The following is a 21,964-nucleotide window of genomic DNA, read 5'->3' on the forward strand; positions in this document are numbered from 1 at the left end:
ATTCTACTTCGTTTATGGAAGGTAAAGTAATTAAAATTTCTCCGCAGTATGTCAGCACTGGCTGTATAAACATTTTGTATGTAGTGTTTAAAGTATTCCTGGAGCATCTCCATTTCTATCCTGCTAGACTGTAAAATTCTTTTGCAGAACGAGAACGATAAATTAATGATATTACTTACGGTTCACTCTGTATAAGGAAAAATACAGGAAATTGATTTAAAAAAGCAATGGAATATATGAGGCACTGCGTATACTAGGGGTGGACTCAACAAAGAATCACGATTTCAAGTTTGCTCCTAATACAAAGTATCCACAACGCCTCATACTCTTTCCAGCATAATTATTACTTGTTTCTGTTTTTCTTCATAGCTGCCGAGTGGTGCATTGCAGTTATATGATTCAAAGGAGGATCTCCTACAAGATATTCTGCACAACAGTCTTGCTAAGGAATAGAAGACGATTCTAAGACTGAGAAAAGTACCGGTATTGAAAGTAAGTAATACTTTAGTATACATAAGTTACATAAATCAAAATGTACCGGAATGTTGCCGACAGACTTTTTATAATTGTTATAACACTGGATCTTCATGTGATAAACATTTATTGAAATCAATTTTTAAACACATACTTCTTTACTTTGTAGAGAAGATATATTCATATCAGCTTTTGGACTGTAAGCTTTCCATTAAGAACTTTATTTTATTCGACTTCCACAAGGAAATACGTATGTGTTGTTATTATCTGCTTTATACCCACCTTCCTTTTAGTACATAATAATAAATTGACACACATATCCGTAGTGCCCGGATTTTATGTAATATGAAAATGAGAAATATGTACATAAATATGTGGCTAAAAATGGCAAAATATGTAGATAAATATGTAATAAATAAAAAAAAATGTAATTTAAAAATTAAACTTTATTACATTCATTTTTTATTTTAGTAGGTTATTTTACGACGCTTTATCAACAGCTTAGGTTATTTAGCATCTGAATGAGATGAAGGTGATAATGCCGGTGAAATGATTCGGGGTCCAGCACCGAAGGTTACCCAGCATTTGCTCATATTGGGGTTGAGGGAAAATCCCGGAAAAACCTCAACCAGATAAATTGCCCCGACTGAGAATCGGAACCGGGCCACCTGGTTTTGCGGCCAGATGCGCTAACCATTACTCCACAGGCGTGAACACTTTATTAGATGTATTTTTGCACACTAATAAAAAATTACAGGTGCACATCTGATTCAACCTCAATTAATTATTGTTCGGTGGCGCAATTAATAATTAAATATTTTTCCATATTTTTTGCTGTCATTGATCGTCTCGTCAGTGGCAACCCATACATAGGAATCATCAACATCAGCTCTAATCGTTTCCATTGTGTCAGAGTAGCAGGAGTTCAAATAATTTTTATGGAGTATTGATTCATGCGAACTATTGAAGTTGTAGTATTTGCGTAGGAAAGCTTAAAACTTTGGAGCTCCAAGTTTATACCATGGTATGTTTGCAGCAACCATTGCCATGCACAAATTTTTATTGAATTCACTGGTACAAGACGAAGAATGTTTCAGCACCACTTGTGTAAGAAGAACTTCTTTCTTTTCGACGGAGCATGATTTTTATTTCTCATGTGAAGTTCAGTTTCTAAATGCTGTTCTAATTGTGACTTCATGGAGCACCCAATGTGTTTGTCACACACTTTGCATAGCACGATTTTACCATCGTAGTAAAGGAATCGTCAATTGAAATCCAATCTTTAAGCTTGGATGTGAATAACAGTAGACTAGCTATTTGTATCACCTGATGTAAAAATAAACTTCTTAAGAAAACAGAAAAAACTATTGTTTTCTTTTAGAGCAACCTGATTGGCGATGTTTGTGCGAAATGGTCATACCCACAGGGTAACTTTCACTTTTTCCTTCACCGTGTTAGCAGTACAATGACCCACCCTTCGCAGTGGTATTTGTTTCTACTTTACCGTTACTTCTTAAGGGATATATACACTATTAGCATTGCAAACAAATGTCTATTTTTTTCACAGAATACATTATCATTTTCAATTACTAAATTATATTTACGCACTACAGACGAAGAAATAAGCTTTATAAACCATTTTAAAATGTATAAGTTAAGAATTAAGTAGAGGGAAAATTGGTGAAAAAATGTGTACTGTATTCTTTCAAAATATGTAAAAATTTGTAAAATATGCCAAAATATTTATTATGCACCAAAATGTGTAAAAATATATAACTTAAAACTTTGGAATAATTATATCTTTGATATGATCCGCCGATATTTTTGCTTTCCTTATAGCTACGTATATAGGAACAAAATATGTAATTACATAAAATCCGGGCTCTACATATCAGTAATGAAGCTAAGGTATAAATATTGGGTAGCCTAAGCTGAAAAAATTTGCTTACCTTTTTTTTTTTGTGACAGACCCCTCAAGAAGGTGAGGTCCACTCATTTTCACCCCAGAACAGAATACAGATATATCGTTGTTGTTCCTGCAATAACTCCTATGTGCAAAATATAAAAGTTTTCAGTAGGAAGAAAAAACACATTTATTCATCCTATGGCAGCCGTACATAGGAGACTGTGAATTCTTACATTTTCGAAACAAAGAATTTAATATAATTGCATATAGGAGATTTTATTATTTGCTGTATCACTATTTAAGTTATTTAATAGAGCAAAAACCTGAAAATCGATAAATATGTCACATAGGAGTTATTGCAGGAACAACGACGATATGTCTCATAACATTCTGTTAGCGAAGGATATTTCTTATACCATGAAAATTGAAAATTTATATTTTGCTTTCCACCATGTGCTTTTTTAATATGTAAATTCGGTGTCGATCTTCTGTTTTGTAAGCACATTTTGTTTCATACGTCCAACTTGAAAACAGTTTCTCTTTTAATTCTACAAATAATGACTTCAATGTGCCATTTTACACAAAATTAATATGCAATACACAACACATATTCGCGAATGATTAAACTAATACTCAAAACGCAGCTCATTTAGAGAACATCAATATGGTTGGTTGGTTGGTTGGTTGGTTGGTAGGTAGCCAAAGTTCTGGTATCATGGCAATGAAGCCATCAGCCGTCTTGCAGTTCAGTATTTTTCCGTGATGTTGAGGTTAACAGGCAAGGCTTCTCAATCTTCCAGGTGGTGCTTATCCATGATATCTCCAGCCGCAAAGGAAACATTATTAATAAAGCACCAACATATCTTACAATTGAAAATTACAAATTTGAATATGTAAAAAATGTTATATATGAAGACCTCCCTCAAAGAACGTTGTATATCAACGGCTTTGCATATGATATACAACGTTCTTTGAGGGAAGTCTTCATATCTTGGCTTCATGATCAATAATGACGACATCAGTCTTGAAATTAAGAGAAGAATATCTATAACAAATAAATGTTACTTTGGATTACTGAAATATATTAAATCGAAATTCTTAACTATCTCAACTAAAATAAGAATATATAAGACACTTATTAGGCCGGTGTTGACGTATGCCTCGGAAACTTGGACTATGAACAAACAGGACATCAGAAGACTTAGTATCTTCGAGAGGAAAATTCTGAGAGCAATTTATGGACCCGTCAAAATAAATAATGAATGGAGAATTAGATATAATAAAGAAATATACGATCTGTTTAAGGAGCCAGACATTATAACATTTATTACAATTGGTCGATTGCAGTGGGCTGGACACCTGGTAAGAATGGATGATACTAGACCCGCTAAAATAGCCTTTACATCCAATCCTGGAGGAATCAGATCCAAAGGAAGACCAAGGAGCAGATGGGAGGATAATGTATACGAAGATGCCAACTTTATTGGTGCACGAATGTGGACAGTCAAGGCCAGAAGTAGAGACGGCTGGAATAAAATACTGAGGTAGGCTAAGACTCTCAATGGGTTGTTGAGCCAATGATGATGATGACTTATTTATGATTACGTCCTTTCCACATTACACACAAATCGGTGAGAGGGAGATGCCGATTCTATATAATTGAGCTGCCAAACAATCATGCCCGGTCAGAAGGCAGAAGGCTGTCACTGCTGAATTTCTTGGTTCTTCAGGGATGATGTTTAAATTTTAGAGGACGGGTTCCCATGATTTATCTTTAGCTGATTCCTTTATTCTGTTCAAAGTTGTAGTTTGTATTGAAATTTTTTATTAAATGTGACAGAAATAAATTATTTTTGAGTAATATGTTTTTGTATTAGGGTGCAGCCTTTCGCAGCCAGCTGACCCACCAATTCATTATCTGTAATGCCGCAGTGCGCTGGAACCTATTGCAGAACTATTTTCTTGCCAGTTTTTGGAACTGCTTGATCAGGGTGCAGCATTGAGAAGTTGCGTCAGCTTTCTGTGAACTATTATTAGCTGTAGCTTGTATAGCTGCTTTTGAGCCAATGAAGATTACAGCTTTGGAAAATTTATTTTTTATTTGAAGTAGATTGGTTAGAATAGTGTATACAGCTTCAACTTCTCCATCAAAGTTTGTGGAGTCCTTCCTGACTTCTTTATAGAACGAGAAAAATTTACAAATTCCTCCAGCTCCTGCAGTATCAAAATCGTTTTGTAAAGATCCATCACTGTAAATGTGTAGCCAGGTTTCACAACGATATTTGCCATTAAATGTTTCTAATGTTAATTGTTTTGCTACATTTGGATTTGTATCATTTTTAACAATTGTTTATTATTGTTTATTGTTAGTAAAATAACATGTACAAAAATACAGTCTTAATTCTTCCCTGAAGGAGTAAAAAACTCGTGCTCAGGGAGTTATCTAAACACATACTTAACACAAACAAAGTGGGTCAAGAAAAAAAAAATTATAGGAATAAATTAACTTTAAAAATACAATTTCAATTTTAACAATTTAAATCATACAAATACATACACATATTAAATAAAAATTTAGAAATCTTCTCACTATTTGTGAGATGCCACAAGGGAGAAAGAGTACCTAACCATATAAATGTTTACAAGTTCAGTGAACCATTAACTCCTACAAGTACATAGCTGCAAATACATTTTGTGATTGGTGGAAATACAGTATACCTAGTTTTAGAGAGGCAAGTGTTACAAAAAAGTAAAGAATGTTAATGAACTTGGTTTCATTTCGAATATAGGTGATGCTTCAGGAGAGCAATTGATCCTTTCAATGCAGCTAAAGTTACAATCGGATTAATAGATGTAGGTATTCCAAGCCTCTTAAACACATCTTTCATGAAGAGAATAGCGGTACCTCTTGCTCCAACCAGAAGTCCAATTACTTCAAGCTCTTCTAGCTGGTACTTTTGGAGGTAATATGGAATGGTAGGATTGTAGATATTCTTTTTTCCTTATCCACTTCTGCTGGCTGTTCCTCATTCGTTTCGAAACGCACAGTGGAATCAATTATGAATCTAGATCTTGTAGATTCCTTGAAAGCTATTATATCTATGCGCTGTGTACTGCCAGTGACAGAGAGACCATGTACATATATTCTTTAAAAATTAAATTCCTAATGCTACTTTTGAAATTTCTGATACTAAAATTTTCCAATTTTGGGTATTTTTCAATTATTTTATTGTATAACCTTGGACCAAAGTAGGTACCATGGCTCAGAGCTGTGCTTGTGAAATACTTTGGGTCCTCTAGTCGTATAAAATCGGATCTTTTAGTTCGATATTTATGATGATACAATTTGAATTTATTACGATTGTAATGTATGAAGATTAATAAGGCAATATAATACATCTGTTTAATTTTCAAAACATTAAACTCGGTGAACAAAAGCTCAGATGAGTAATCAATTGGTTTATTAAGGCATATTTTAATAATTCTTTTCTGAATAAGTATTAGTAGAGTGAGATTAGAATTACAAGCATTTCCCCATCCTAAAATTCCATATTGGAGAATGGATTGAAATAAAGCTAAATAAATGAGACGTAAAATATTAACTGGTAAATAAAATGACTGAAGTATAACAAAGATATAAATAACGTAATCTATTGCATAAATATTTAATATATTTATTCCATCGTAAGTGTTGGTCGATTGTAATGCCTAAATACTTAATTTCTGAGGGTTCGGTTAATATGAGACATTCACAATTTTGAGAAGAACAATCAGAATGATGAATTTTGAGCCTAAAAGAAGATTGAGGAGATTTAAGACCACTGGACCTTAGTGAAAATGGAACAACAGTTGCTTTGGATGTGTTTAAGGAAAGTGCCTTTGGTTTGGTTTGGTTTGGTTTGGTTCCAATAAGTTGTTTCCAGTTTGAATATTTATGTATTCCAAGGGATTTTGTCGGATTTGTGACATTTCAGTGTTGAGAATGAGATGCGTTTGTAATCTTTTACCTTTCTGCATAAATCCTTGTGTTTTTAATTTAGTAGGCAAGATTTTGTATTTTCTCTAATATTCATAAGACATAATTACACAGAATAATTATGTATATTTAATAATAATAATAATAATAATATTTTAAAGTAACTAATTACTTAAACTAAAAGTAATTTGCCATTACAACTTACATAGACATACATACAGCCCAGTTACTTTATGGTGACAGCTCATCGACGCGAGAGAGGAGAAGTTTCGACTGTGGGAGGGAGACCGATCCGACACGAAGCGACACGTTTTCTAGATGGAGGGAGGGAAATACAGTCTTATTAGAAATGAAGTCTCACGTTGCTATCTCGCACGTTGCAGTGTCTGGATAATTTTGAGCTCCTATCACTGTGCTCCCTTCATACTCCGGAACAATAGTCACTAATAAACACTAATGTGGAAATACAAGGAGCAGGAGTTCGGAACAATAATAAACACTAAAGAAGTAAATTAATGTGGAAATACAATGCGCAGCAGTTCGGAACAATAATAAACAATAAAGAAGTAAATTAATGTGGAAATACAATGCGCAGCAGTTCGGAACAATAATAAACAATAAAGAAGTAAATTAATGTGGAAATACAATGCGCAGCAGTTCGGAACAATAATAAACAATAAAGAAGTAAATTAATGTGGAAATACAATGCGCAGAGTTCGGAACAATAATAAACAATAAAGAAGTAAATTAATGTGGAAATACAATGAGCAGCAGTTCGGAACAATAATAAACAATAAAGAAGTAAATTAATGTGGAAATACAATGAGCAGCAGTTCGGAACAATAATAAACAATAAAGAAGTAAATTAATGTGGAAATACAATGAGCAGCAGTTCGGAACAATAATAAACAATAAAGAAGTAAATTAATGTGGAAATACAATGAGCAGCAGTTCGGAACAATAATAAACAATAAAGAAGTAAATTAATGTGGAAATACAATGAGCAGCAGTTCGGAACAATAATAAACAATAAAGAAGTAAATTAATGTGGAAATACAATGCGCAGCAGTTCGGAACAATAATAAACAATAAAGAAGTAAATTAATGTGGAAATACAATGAGCAGCAGTTCGGAACAATAATAAACAATAAAGAAGTAAATTAATGTGGAAATACAATGTGCAGCAGTTCGGAACAATAATAAACAATAAAGAAGTAAATTAATGTGGAAATACAATGAGCAGCAGTTCGGAACAATAATAAACAATAAAGAAGTAAATTAATGTGGAAATACAATGCGCAGCAGTTCGGAACAATAATAAACAATAAAGAAGTAAATTAATGTGGAAATACAATGAGCAGCAGTTCGGAACAATAATAAACAATAAAGAAGTAAATTAATGTGGAAATACAATGCGCAGAGTTCGGAACAATAATAAACAATAAAGAAGTAAATTAATGTGGAAATACAATGCGCAGAGTTCGGAACAATAATAAACAATAAAGAAGTAAATTAATGTGGAAATACAATGCGCAGCAGTTCGGAACAATAGTCACTAATAAACACTAATGTGGAAATACAATGAGCAGCAATCGAATCACTATATACAACAGTTAAATTAACAATGAAATATACTCATGCAGAAATACCGGTAATGTTCATCAGTGCTTCACTGTACTTTTCCCATCATTATCATCATCATCATTCATCATCATCATCATCATCATCATCATCATCATCATCATCCATGTAAATGATGGGGGCGGCCTTCTTCTCTGTACTTCTTTATTTTCCTCCAATACTGCAAATTTTTGGCCCTAATGCTGTGATGCTCCACCAGAATTTGGCGATTATTTTGTGTTTTTATTTCCAATGAAATCCTAATTTTAAAATGACTTTCTTCAAAGTCTAGATACCTCCCTGAAAGTCGATAGTCTTTCAATTTCAATAATATTTTTTTAAATTCTGGGCTTCTGTTTCTGTGAAATATAGAACTCGTGTATGGTTCGCCTTATGACAGCTTCATTAAAGTTGTCCACAGTTGATTTTAGCACCGATCGATATCTTTCTTTACTTGGAGCACTAAAAGAAGCTGAAACCCAGGAATCAATCTGTACGATAGGCCTATTCTTCTTCCCATTAATTTTATTTTTTTATATATGTTCAGGTCAGGAAGATGGAGCTGGTGGTTTTGATGGTGAGGTTCACATTACGCCATTCAACATGAAGGAAGAATTTGAAGAAGGGCATTTTGATACAGATGGCAATTATCATTGGAAGTAAGAAGGAAACATAAGGGATAATTGGCTAGAAAATATTGACTGGGTGAAGGTAATAAGCAGTACAATTTATTTACCCGTAATACGTAATTTTAATTAAATTATTCGTTGTTACAGTAGAGTAATTTTGGCTTTTGTCAAAATAGCATGCTGTTTGAGACTGACATGCTTAAACTTATAGGTCTAGGCTATCTATTTTACGAAATGTCGGATGCTTAATGGCCCTAAGGTGTAATGCAAAACTATTGATTTTTAGAGGTCTATATTCATTATATGTGAAATGTTAGAGCTATTTAAAGTTCTTGGTAGGCTAGTTCCCAAGGAAAGTTATCTTGCCCATCCTCACCAAACATCCAAAAACTGAACCAGACTAGACTAGGTTAGGTTCTCTAGGTTTATTTACTGTAGGTTAAATTTGTTGATGAAGGCAGAGTACTTTTCCTTGGAAATTCAGCTTTGTTATTTTTGTATAAAACGGTTGGAATACTAGCCTATAGCTGCAGATGGGTAAAAAATATTGCAGTTGTGTCATTTCGTTCATACCAGAATTAATGTAACTTGTTAGTGAAATTTAGCAATGATAGTTTAAATTGAGCACACGATGTTCACAAATAAATACTTAACATTTTCGTTTATAATGTCAATAACTGAAAAACTTAAGTTATATCTCCTCTGAAATTGTGTCAATCCTTTATGCAAAGCAATAATAAATTAATAAAGAAACATAAAATGCCATGACGTAAAACTGTAAGAAGTGTATATGTATTCAAAATTAACATAAATATGGATATTGTCAAAATAAATAGTCTGTATTTATGATCGACTTTTTCATTAATGTTAAATAACTTATACAAAAATTGATGGAAAAGGGAACTAAAGCTAAAATTGCATCATCTTGCAGCAGGTGTTTTGAGTATGTTTGGCCCAATATATGTTTGTGAGAGACTATTTTCCATGATGAAATTTATTAAGCCATGCCACCATAACATACTCGTGGATGAGAACTTAAAAGCATCACTGAGGGTCAGCTGTGCTGCTTCACATTGCGTTTCTTTATTGTATTTTAATTTGTCATTAGCATGACACATGTCATAGTGGCACTGCAGGTTATATTTTCTCATCATATTGAAAATCTTCTTGCAAATTAAATATCTCGAAACATTCTCAAACTTTGTAAAAAAAATGCCTCCTCGCATGAATGTTTTTTAATTGATTTACTGGGCGTGCTTCCGAATAGGGGTAGCGGCATTTCCCTTAAGGTTAGAGCTCAGTTTACTGTCTTCCTCCAACGAGTTTAGCACTGGGACCTGAGGTATTCTTGCCATCGGTGCAGGGGGGTTGCAGGTAGATTCTTTTGTTGCTGCAGACAAGCCGAGCTGAGCGGAGTGGGAAGTATTAATCGTCTAAAAATATGCAGTCTTCAGTTTGTAGTAGTGTGTGAATATTTCATATACATATTGTTTACCTAGGCCTATATGGTTTTGTTATTAATATATTAAATATGTTGTTGCAATTTTTGCTCAAACATCTCCCTGATGTTAGCTATGTTAATATTATATGAATTACTCATATTAAATATTTCACTGTTACAACTCATTTATAAGGAAACATGCTGTGGAAAAGTTTTTAGTTTTATTCTATTGGAATTTTAGAATATGTGTGATTGGTATCGTGAAAAACAGATTCCTATAATGTCATGCAAAAATAATTTGTTGGTGATATCTTAAAATACAAATCAAATAATTTTACTTCTGAAGTGAGTTTAGCAGTACAGTATATTTAAATTGATTACTTTACAAAAATTAATTCAATTCTACTAACCACTAAATTTTATAGCATGATTCTTCTTTTCATTTATATTATTGTAGTTTTATTATGATTTTTCTTTTTATTTATTTTATTGTATTTGTATTTCTGATGGTGTGATGGCCTTAACTTCACCAGAATAAATAAATAAATAAAATTTTCTACAATACTTTCCTTCTCTGAACACGTAACTGCGAATGGTTGTATCTCTATCTCGCCGAAAATACGTTAGAAAACTAATAGGCATACTGCTCTCGTAAATTGGGCGAATGTTTTCAGTATGATTGTACTTCCTTCCAGACTGCCGCTGTCACTGTTCCCTCCCACTCCAATACCGCGCTAGACTAGTCGGAACCGCATTCCTCTCAGCACTAAACTCCTCAGAGGATGACAGTAGGTGTGTGTGTATTAATCGAAAAAATGTCATATAAACATGCGTCCTTTTCTCAATATTTTCTAGCCCCTAATTTTCGATTAATACACACACACTTAAATTGAGCTCTAACCTTAGAGGAAATACCGCTGCCCCTGATCGGAAGTGCGCCCGATTTATTTTACGATGCTTTATCAACTGTGATGGCTATCTAGTGTTTGAATGAAATTAAGGTGATAATGCCAGCAAAGTGAGTCCAGGGTAGTCTACAGCACCAAAAGTTACCCGTTAATGGGTTGAGGGAAAACTCTGAAAAAAGAAAAAACCTCAACCAGGTACAAATCAAGAAAAATTGGCTCAGTATCTGGTGGAGTTTCTGGGTAGCTCAATTGGTAGAGTGTTGGTACGTTTAACCAAAGATTCCGGGTTCGATGCCTGGCCCCAGAACAATTTTTCCCTCGAAATTATTCAAATCCTCAATACTTCCCATCTTCAGAAACAGGGATATAAACCGGAGATTAAAGGTAATGCTATATAAAACACTCATTCAGAGTATAGTGATGTATGGAAGTGAAATGTGGACCCTCTCAAAGAAAGCCATGGAAAAGATCGATTCTTTCGAAAGGAAAATCCTGAGGAGAATCTACGGACCTGTATGTGTGCAAGGGGAATGGAGAATTACATATATTAACGAACTGTATTACTTGTATGGAGAGCTACCCTTGTCGCATGTTATTCGGATAAAGACACTCAAATGGGCAGGTCATCTAATTAGGATGGAAGAACATAGAGTTCCAAAGAAGGTATTTTCAGGAGATTTCGGAGGAGGAAGGCCTGTGGGAAGACCACGTAACAGATGGGAAGATGGTGTATGTCAGGATGCACTACAAGTCCTCAAAATCCGAATTGGAGAGTCGCAGCACAGGATTGACAGGTTTGGTGGAGTGCAACTGGGGAGGCCATGACCCGAAAACGGGCCGATGCGCCATAGAAGAAGAAGAAGAAGAAGAAGAAGAAGAAGAAGAAGAAGAAGAATTATTCAAATCAACGTTACAGGGAGTTATACCTGAAAGCTTGATTTGCATAATACACGTCACTGTTCGTTAACAGAAAACCACAATTTAAGTCACATAGAGTTAGTGTGCACTCATTGTTGGTTGAGGTCTGTGGATACAGAGGGAAAAATTGGATCGGTGTCTGGTGGAGTTCCCAGGTAGCTCAGTTGGTAGAGCGTTGGTACGTTTAACCAAAGGTCCCGGGTTTCGATGCCCGGCCCCAGAACAATTTTTCCCTCGAAATTATTCAAATTATTCAACTCAACCAGGTAACTTGTTCCAACCAGGATTTGAATCCTGAAGTATGAAGTGTTAACAACATAGGGGTAGAAGGCCTTTGTAAACCACTATCTGAACTTTCAGCTGTCATGTACACATGCTACTCACAAATGTCTACTGACTACTCTCCACTGGTCAATCACCTACATCAACTAAGGCAGTTTTCTCCCTCTCCTTCCTGCACAGTGGTGCATACTCTGATCAAATATTGTCCAGTAATAATATTGGAAATTTTATGATAAAAGTGGCGAATGACTCGCAGTGCTATCTAGCAGCAGGGATTGTAGGCAGCGAGTATGACTTGACTCATAGCATAGCACAGTGAACTTTGATGTGAGTTTTGTTGCAGAGGTCCTGAATCACTCTCCATAGGCTGTGTCAATTATGGTGATAAGGTATATGTACACATTTACGTACAAAAAATTTTGTTTTGTATAATTTTGCTCTGTAAAATTTTTATACAATTGAGAATGGTATCAGAACGAGAATGAAGTGAACAGATCCCTTGAAATTAGGTCTAAATTGTTTATAAAAATTATTTTGTTTATAATTTTGACTTAAAACTTGAAACATGATAGCTCATGCAGTTTTTAAGATAGAGCCACAGTTTCTTCACTGTTTTATAGCTAAAACTATTCTTTAGTGCCTGACATAAAGCTATTTTTTATTTTCATTTACATTAATTAAATATTAGCATATATGTAACTTATACTAATATTTTATGTTGCATATGTCATTTAAAAAATTCATAGATATGTATTAACTATATTAATGTTATTTTACTCATTGTCAGGCACTGGGGGACATTTCAAGCTTCAAAATGACACCAATATCTTCTTGGTATCACCATATTTGGCTGAGATATCATGTTTGAAAGAATTAAATATTCTAAAATTACTATTTACAGGAAATGGAGCCACAAACTTTCAGAGCCTAGAAGACTGCATCATCATATGTCACCCCTTAAGCAGTTTCATGTCGGTCCAGTTTCAGCTTCTTTCTGGCACTCAAATACCTCGTCCTTGTTTTAACTTCAGGTGTTGAATGTTTTTTTTCTTTTTTTTTGGTATTTTTGTCCCTATTTCCATTGATGCAACAAATCCTGTGATGGTGTTTGTCCCAGAGTTTATGCCCATCCTCCTCAGAATTGTAATTTCTACTTTTACACTCTTATTAAAATGACGTACAACATCATTGACACACAAATTTACAGTTTTATGACTAACAGTAAAAGATTATAAATTGCTTCAATATGTAAAAAAGTTTTTTCAATCTCATGATCATGCCTAGATATCTATGCATCTATTTCGGGACTAGAAAGAAGTTTATTTTACAAGCAATGCTGGACGAGGGGATTGACTGCTACGAAGATCACTCCAAAAGTAATGCACTCCAAAAGTAAGTGACCGTGGCTGATGATGCAGCATTTTGGAAAATGGGACTTATCTGAAAAAACATAAGGCATAAATCGAAAATTCTTATATCAAATTAAAGGGGAGAAAATTGTCTATTAAAATAGTTATATTTTGAAAATTCTAATTATTCATCATTTTTTGCGTTTTGTGGGTGTACATATACCTTAAATATACAAATAAAAGAGCTTAATAAGTTCCTATTGATTTGAAAGGGTTTCTTTTATTTATTTATTTTTTTTCGTACTTTACTGATGACGTGAAACAACATTAGAAATAAATTTAACTGTTAGTTTCTTATTAATTCTATACATTAAAGTAATAAACATAGTCATCAATTATGTCTGATCCTTTTTAAATTAATTGTCTTAGCTCTCAAGAAAAATTCCAATTATTTCAGGAAAATGGTGGTTTGTGCTTTATAGACTAGAGCAGCCAAAGTTTAAAATCTGCCTCATTGTGCGTGTGTAATACTGAGGATGGATATGGATTAAATGAATTGTTCTCTCTTTCTAAAAAAAATAGAATAAATATTAGAGATAACATCTTACTTCAGTCTGTTTCTTTCTATTAGATTAAGAAGAAGGATGAAAAGCCAGAAGGTGCAGAAGGTAACGAAAATGATAGCGACAGTGATCATTCAAACCCTGGAACTCCATTTGATCACATTGCTGTCTACAGGCAAATGTTAGAATTGATGAAGCCAGGTGAAACTGTTGCGAAATCTTTACGAAGGCTGGGTAAGTTGCTGAAATTTAGTGATAATATTATGGACCATATTCTGGCCCAGGGTATACAGAAATAAGTTTAGTTGTTCATAGATTATATTGACGTGATGTCATGTTTGACTCGTGCCACATATATTATAATGAAACACTTGCATCTTGTTTGTGCTGCAGTTGCCGTTCTATTCATGATTCAAAACTAGACTCCGCTGACTGTTCACAATGCATTATAGTGATAAAAACTGATATTATGATGACCTTACCTACTATTTAAATCATTTATTTATTTTTACTGGTAGAGTTAGTGCCATATGGTATTTTCTTCCACTCAACCAGTATAAAAGTATGTTACAAATATAAATAACAGCAATACAGAAAACAATATAATTATAATAAAAATAATAATAATTATAATAAACTTACACATACACTCACCCTAGTACATAATATACATAACTCTTAACAGATACACATCATGTACAGTGTAGCCCACCGAAGTGGTGTACAAAGTGAAAATGAGTCACAGTCCTGCCATCTATCCGTAATATACGGAACCCAAATCACGCAAGTGAAGTAGGTAGGCATTAGACACACACACACACAATTATAATAATAGTAAGAGCAAAATGCAGATGTGTTTAGTTTAATTACGTGTAATTCTAAGAGTTAAACAATTACAGTGTAGCATTAAATAATATAATTTGGACTGAAGGAATGATTAACATAATGAAGGAAAATTGATACATTAAAAATAAAAATCATGTTCTACAAAAGTAGTATTTGAATAAATATCTTATTCTAGAGACGAAAAGCAGTCTTTTTGACAGTCTGATTTTGAAAACAGTCAATGTCTGACAGCCCCTACACTAGAATTACTACTTACATTATTATAAAGAACATACGCTTACATTCATTAAACATGAGTATTTACACTATTACACACTATTTAAAAAGTAAGTAGGCTATAGTATTATTAAATAAAATACCTTGCATTAGAATACACAACACTGTACATAATAGTGTAAATAATGTTTGATCAATGTAGGCCTACATTCTTCATAATAGTGTAAATAGTAAAAACTAGTGGCTTGTGCATCAAATGCTGCAAACGAAGTTCATTAGACGTTCAAATAAAAATATTTCAGATTTATTTTCAATGAAAAATACCAGACATTTTGAAAGTTATTTGCCTCCATATTAATGAAACATACTCCCTCTGAATGTTATTTTTATGCCAAATACTTTTTCTTGAACCTATCCACCTTGAGTTTTTGAGTTTCAACGCGGAAACGTAAGTAAAAATGTCAGGACGATCAGTACATTTTTCAAGTGAGAGAAAAGCAATAGCTATTTCAGGTCATTGTGGATTGTAGGTGAAAATTAAAGAAAGTCAGGTTTGCTATGCTTTCGAACAATAGACATAGCATCTTGGTGTAGCTGCCGCATGTAGAGCTTGAAATGTAGAGGGTAAAATCATTTTATCAACAGTAATCTCACTAGAGGTTTTGATTTATCTAGAGAAAATCAAAACTCGAGTGGGATTTAATTGACTATTACACTATTACAAGAAAGTATATAAAGATTAGAAGTAAAGTACTCCAATACGATAAAATATTAATTGGCTTACAAAAATACAACTGTCTTCAAATGTATTATTGTACCATCTCAACATTATGCTAGATGGCAGTAGTGTTTTATGATTATGTTTTCTTGTTACCGGTATCAGTTGTGCCAACTATGGAATCTTAATTGAAATCTGTGGAAGGTTACTAGTCAAGAAGGCTTTGTTGATTCAGTTTCATTTTTATTAAAACATTTGCATTCCACTTCAATCATCCGGATCCCAGTAATCAACGTCACTTGACAGATGATTTTCAATAACTCTTAGTATTAAGCAATCTCTGATACGTGACTATCCATAATATCATATAGCAGAAGCTATAACAAACATAACCTAAATAATATAAACAAGTGTTAGAAAAGTTTTAATTAGGGATGATGAAATAAACAAGAAACGTTTTAATTAACAATGATGAAATAAAAAATAAATATGAATAATTTTAAAAGAAACAATTATTGAAAGTACAATTTTCAAATTTGAATGTTTTAGTGGTTGGTGGTTCAGTTGATGTTATATTGGACGTGTGCGTAAAAGAAGTGAACTTGTTGATGTGCATGGTGTATCCCTCAACTTATTCAGGATTTCCGAATGGTGCTCTTCAGCGATCTTTATTAATTCTTGTTCTTGAATGGCAATGCGAGTCATATTTGAAAGTGCTGTGCATTGACTGGAGTGGTTTGTAATTTTCTGTTTTTTGACGTCCAGACCAGTGCAGTTTGAAATGTTGGCACACAAAGAAACAAATGCTAGGGTAGTGATAAAAATAAACAAATGCTAGGGACGCGATAAAATTAAGCAAATTCAAGGGACGTGATAAAATTGAACGATAAGCAGCCATGATTGGTTGAAAGACGTCCTTTCGTACAGTTTTATTGGTCAAAAGTAGTGTGACGTAGTAAAAGTGTAATAGTCCTGCTAAGAGATCTTGCTGAAATTATCGGATTTTCTAGGCCTCTTATTTTATCAGTAAGTAATATCGTCTTTCCTTAGGAACTGTAATTTTTGCGCTCTCTCAAGCCAATACTGAATCTACACCACACAACCATTAAATATATGAAAAAGACCCAACCCACTTGATTAATAACTATAAAATATTTGATTTTTAATAATAATATTATTATCTTACGCAAGTTTTGTAGTTTATATATTAACAGCATGGCATTAACTATATTAATAATTAATTTCTAATGGTAATGATGTCATCAAACCACCTCAAGTTTTGTAGATTTTAATATCCAATACACAGCTGTATTAAGAAAATTACACACTGCAGAATCAGACCTGTAAATTATTTTTAGTAATTCTTGAAGCTTTTAATAACCAATTGAATTTGAACTCTAAATATGTCAGCAATCCTGCAGGTCATGGTCTTCGTGTAATAGCCCATTGGGTCATTCCATGGTTGCGTGTGTGACATTTTAACAGCAGATTCACTTACAAAAGATACTGTAGATTAAATGTTTTAAGAGATAACATTTTTATTTTTATATATTATATTAACCATCAATTACTTAATTCAGTTATGAAGTTTTGAGTTGGTTAAGAAGAATACACTTAAAAATAAAATATCAATCTTTGTTGCGTGTGTGACAAAATGATACAACTCCTTCTCATGCAAGTGAAGATTTTATTACAATTCTGTTCTCTTGGATTATGAATATGATTGTAACTTGTTGGTGATATAAATAAAATGTATACTTTTGAGATGATATAATAGAAGTTGCTGAGGAACATTAAACATTCCACGTAAATTCCAATTTGAAAATGTTGCGTGTGTGACCATTGCATGTGTGACACTTGAAGACATGTTAAGTTTCCATATTTTTACCAGCAGCAATGTGACATAGATATTTTTTATTTACAAAGGAAACAAAAAAATACCACTGCTATTGAAATTAATTTTAAAAAACATACAAATTTCAAATTTTTTACAAACATTCATGTAGGCTAAAATGCAAGCATAGTCACCTAAAGGCAAATTGACCCCTGTTATTAAGCAAATTAGGAGATTTCACTTTCTTCAGGATCACTGAGAAGTCCTCCCAAGATTTGTCCTCATTTACTGCCTACAACCAACACTTTCCACTGGGATGCATATACTTGAACAAAATTTGATTAGTCTCGTCCTCATACTCTATCACAATAGCAAAGAAAGGCCACCAGCATGGTTCAGTCGGTTAAGGCGCCTGCCTACGGTCTGAAGTTGCGTTCGGGCGCGGGTTCGATCCCCACTTGGGCTGATTACCTGGTTGGGTTTTTTCCGAGGTTTTCCCCAATCTTAATGTGAATGCAAGGTAATCTATGGCGAATCCTCGGCCTCGTCTCGCCAAATATCATCTCGCTATCACCAATCTCATCGATGCTAAATAACCTAGTAGTTGATACAGCGTCGTTAAACAGTCAACTTAAAAAAATAGCAAAGAAGACGTCTTGTTTCCTGTTAGACTTACCTGTTGCATTTAAAGATACAAGTACAAAGTCCCATGGCTCAAGTTTGGTATTGTCCTTGTTGCATGAAGATCTAGACTTCTTCTTCTTCTTCTTCTTCTTCTTCTTCTTCTTCTTCTTCTTCTTCTTCAAGATGTAATAATTAGACTGTTGCTAATTCTTCTTGTTGAGAGCTTACAGAAACCTTCACCACACCTTCTTTAATAGGAGACACAAAGTAAACTTTATGCAGGCTTGGAATTGGCTACACATTTTTCCAACGATTATCCAGGAATGATGATAATTAATTCACTTCTTCTGCAGAGTAAATAGTGTTGTTACACCTTTTACACTATGTTTGGTACATTCATAGAATTCAGAAGGCGAATTTATAATCACTTGGCGTGATTTCACTATTTGCCAAACAGTTCTTTTCAAAGTTCTCCCAACATTATCAACTGCTCCTTTGCCATGGGAAGTGGCAAAAAAATTCCAGTCTGCAGAAATATTGAAGTCAGACTGAATATGTATGAGGTTCAACACTGCGAAGCAATTCTTGAACTGTGCAGCACAGCCACCAGAGAATATCTTCACATGTTGAATATTCGGAACTTGTTTCAGTTTCAAGTCTTAGAGAAGGGTTTTAAGGAATACCTAAATAGAATATTTGCTGTGTGACAAGTCATCACTTATAATGACATAATTATAGTTCTTCCCACATTTCAACCAAACAGCAGCAGTGAAAATGGTGGTTTGTCACTGACTCCAGTCAGCACTTTGAATTTCATCTTGGCTCAAAGATATGTAGTTTTCTGCAAAATCAGTTTGGATGACTGCATCATGAATTAGAAATTTTTTCTTCACCTCTTCAGAGTGTTTGGACTGTTTTCTTTTCATGTAACTATGGAGCTTGAATGCCATTCAACTGCATTTGTATTTTCTTCACATAGATACAGTTCCAGTTTCCAGGACAATTTGAGGTTGTCCTTCCACGTCTCTGCACTGAGGCCATTTCATTTCATTATTAACTGTTTCTTCATCACTAATGATGTTTTGAACAGAATTGCAGGCCGACTTGCATTTCTCACATGTATCTGACATCATTCAAAGTGTTCAATGTCACATACAAGGATGGCTAATAAATCTTGTTTACTACGTGGAAATAGCTACATCAATTTCTTTCCTACACTTTCCACCAAAAACTGCATGTTCCCATAGTAATGTTATGGGCCACAGAGGAAACGGGAAATACAAATGGTGGGCGAAGCTCGAAAAAATTGAATTTCTTTATCACACAATCAGGATATTCCTACACAAACTCTTTATAGGCTTCAGCAATGGTCATCATCATAGTTCATTTCTGTACCACTTCTTTCTTGCTGGTTTGAACATTCTTTATGGTGACTTTGTCTTTTTTACCTAGCTCAGTCCTGCTTATGTCATCACGGAGATAAAACTGCACCATGTTATCTTTTGTTTCATCATTCAATCTTTTACCAGTGGCGTATACTGGTTAAAGGGTTTGGGCTACCACTGACCCTATTATTACACAAAATATATTTTAAAATCCCTATAATAAAATTCCTTACATATTTATGTGAATTCCAGACGTCTTGATTGGGACGAAAATACGTTGATGACTTCGTCCTTGAAATTACAGTTGGGCCACTTGCAAAGTTTCTGTAGAAATGACTTTTCAATGGATATTAGTGCCAAGCCGGATAAACGTTCTTGTGTATGAGTTGATCTACAGTAGGATTTTATTCTCTTCAACGCAGAAAATGTTCTTTCTACCGATGCTGACGTAGCTGGTATTGTCACAATTAATGTTGCCAATTTAAGGACTTCAGGAATAACTTTGTTCAGCTGGTTTTCATATATGGCAGATAATATTTCATGGATAGGTTTGTTCGAAAAATCAAAGACTGCTGCTGAATATATTACACTTAATTCATTTTTCAAACGTACTTGATCAAAGTGACTGTTATAGGACTGAAATAATTTGTTTAGTGCCTCATTCGGGAAGTTTTCTCTATAAGCAGAAAATTTTTGAGAATCTAGAAGATGTGTGAACTGAAGCTTTCCATAATCAGAAAATCTGTCAGTAATTTCCATGTGCATACGATCTAGTATGCTGTAGTACAGCTGCCTGTATTTCAATTCATCATCTCCTTTTCTTCGCTTTAATGGTGGTTCCATTGTATTGGCTGAAGAGTTTTCATTTTCCATATTACTCCATATGGACGGAAACCCACTACGTCTGAACTCGGATATAGTATTTTTTTTTTAACTTTGATACCTCTTGCAAGTAGTATGCTATGTCTAGACTTTTTGTCTGAAGAATATTGTAGAGCACATCTGTATGTGCGAACACTCTAGCATAGACTTCAAGAAGAAATATATTCTGAAACTGTGTGAAAAAATTCAAATATCCTTGAGCCTGCACATTTACAGCATCATCCCAGTTTTCTTCAGAGTCATTACAAATGATATTTTTAAAGAAAGCAGTCCGTTTTTCTCTGTATTCCTTTACTGTATTTACAAGCCGAGATGTAAAATTCAATCTAGTTGGTGCTACTTTTGGGAGTTTCTTGTTCATAAATTCCTTGAGTTTTCTGATCTTTTAGGAGATGATGAGAAAAATGCAGCTAAACCCGACAGTGTTTTGAAAAAAATGCGGCATTTTGGAATGGATGAAGTAGTTTGTTGCAAAACTAAATTGAGAACATGGCTGTAACAATGGACAAATAGTGCTTGAGGATACTTTTCTTGAACTTTTGTTTTTAAGCCATTAATATTTCCCGCCATAACTGAAGCACCATCGTATGTCTGTGCAATTAACTTATCGCCGACATTGTATTCTGCTATAACACCTTCCACATGCTGAAACAAAGCAGCAGCAGTTTTGTCCGAACTGACATTTGTGAATCCTATAAACCGTTCTTGAACATTGGCAGTACTGTTGACGTATCTTAAAACAGTGGACAATTGACTCTGATTAGAGCAGTAACTTGTTTCATCAACAACAATGGCCACAAAAGGTTTTATGTTCTTTATCATAACCCCACTTATAGCAAATATTAAGTCATTCTGAATTGCGAGAGAAGTACCACGAAATACTGTTGAACTCTCAAGATGATTGGCCAGTAAATGGTCAAATTCACTTAAGGAACTTAAATATTCAATATAATTTCCTATATTGTCTGATTCCACACTCTCGTTATGACCCCGAAAAGCCAATTCTTGTTTTCCTAGAAAGCAGACTGCGTTAATAAGATGCAGTAAAATCTCCCGATTTTTTTTCACAAGAGCATTGTGTTGGTTGATGTGTAGAGCTTTTCGCTTATCTGGCTGTAAATCAATTCTTGTCTTCCCAAAGTTTGCATAGTTCATGCTACTACAAATATGAGCGTTTGATTTGTCGTATTCTAGGACTGCCGTTCGAAGGGAGTTCATATTAGAAAACCCCTCTTTTGACCAGACATTAGTTTCGCGGCTAAATAACAAACATGGCCAGCAAAATAGTTTAGACAGTTTAGAACTACCACACAACCAATTCCACTTACCATATGATGTTGAAGTGAAATGGCGTGTGTACTCACGCTGTTTTTCTTTTACGTCCATGGACAAA

At 34.0% G+C, this 21,964-nt stretch overlaps 1 protein-coding gene and 1 long non-coding RNA gene across 13 annotated transcripts in view; one reads left to right on the top strand and one right to left on the bottom strand.

Moving 5' to 3' along the window:
• LOC138715586 (uncharacterized) overlaps positions 1 to 21,964 on the bottom strand; it is a 148,345-nt gene that overhangs the window by 15,954 nt on the left and 110,427 nt on the right. The window contains exons 2-3 of one of the 2 annotated variants that reach the window (XR_011336507.1): positions 6,562 to 6,670; positions 3,145 to 3,200 (exon numbers count right to left, since the gene is read on the bottom strand). This is a non-coding gene — a long non-coding RNA (uncharacterized lncRNA). Of the gene's footprint in view, positions 1 to 3,144; positions 3,201 to 6,561; positions 6,671 to 21,964 lie in introns of those variants that run through there. The other variant, XR_011336506.1, reaches the window with a different exon arrangement.
• LOC138715584 (CD2 antigen cytoplasmic tail-binding protein 2 homolog) overlaps positions 1 to 21,964 on the top strand; it is an 88,025-nt gene that overhangs the window by 15,853 nt on the left and 50,208 nt on the right. For 10 of the 11 annotated variants that reach the window (XR_011336503.1, XR_011336501.1, XR_011336502.1 and 7 more), the window contains 4 exons: positions 370 to 492; positions 3,728 to 3,924; positions 8,524 to 8,687; positions 14,135 to 14,300. Coding sequence is in view for 2 of the 11 variants with exons in the window: in XM_069848661.1 (XP_069704762.1) it covers positions 370 to 453 (84 nt within the window). In the remaining 9 variants the exon portion in view is untranslated. The remainder of the gene's footprint in view (positions 1 to 369; positions 493 to 3,727; positions 3,925 to 8,523; positions 8,688 to 14,134; positions 14,301 to 21,964) is intronic. The other variant, XM_069848663.1, reaches the window with a different exon arrangement.

Source organism: Periplaneta americana, chromosome 15 (genome assembly GCF_040183065.1).
Source record: "Periplaneta americana isolate PAMFEO1 chromosome 15, P.americana_PAMFEO1_priV1, whole genome shotgun sequence".
In the NCBI taxonomy this organism is placed as follows: Eukaryota; Metazoa; Arthropoda; class Insecta; order Blattodea; family Blattidae; genus Periplaneta; species Periplaneta americana.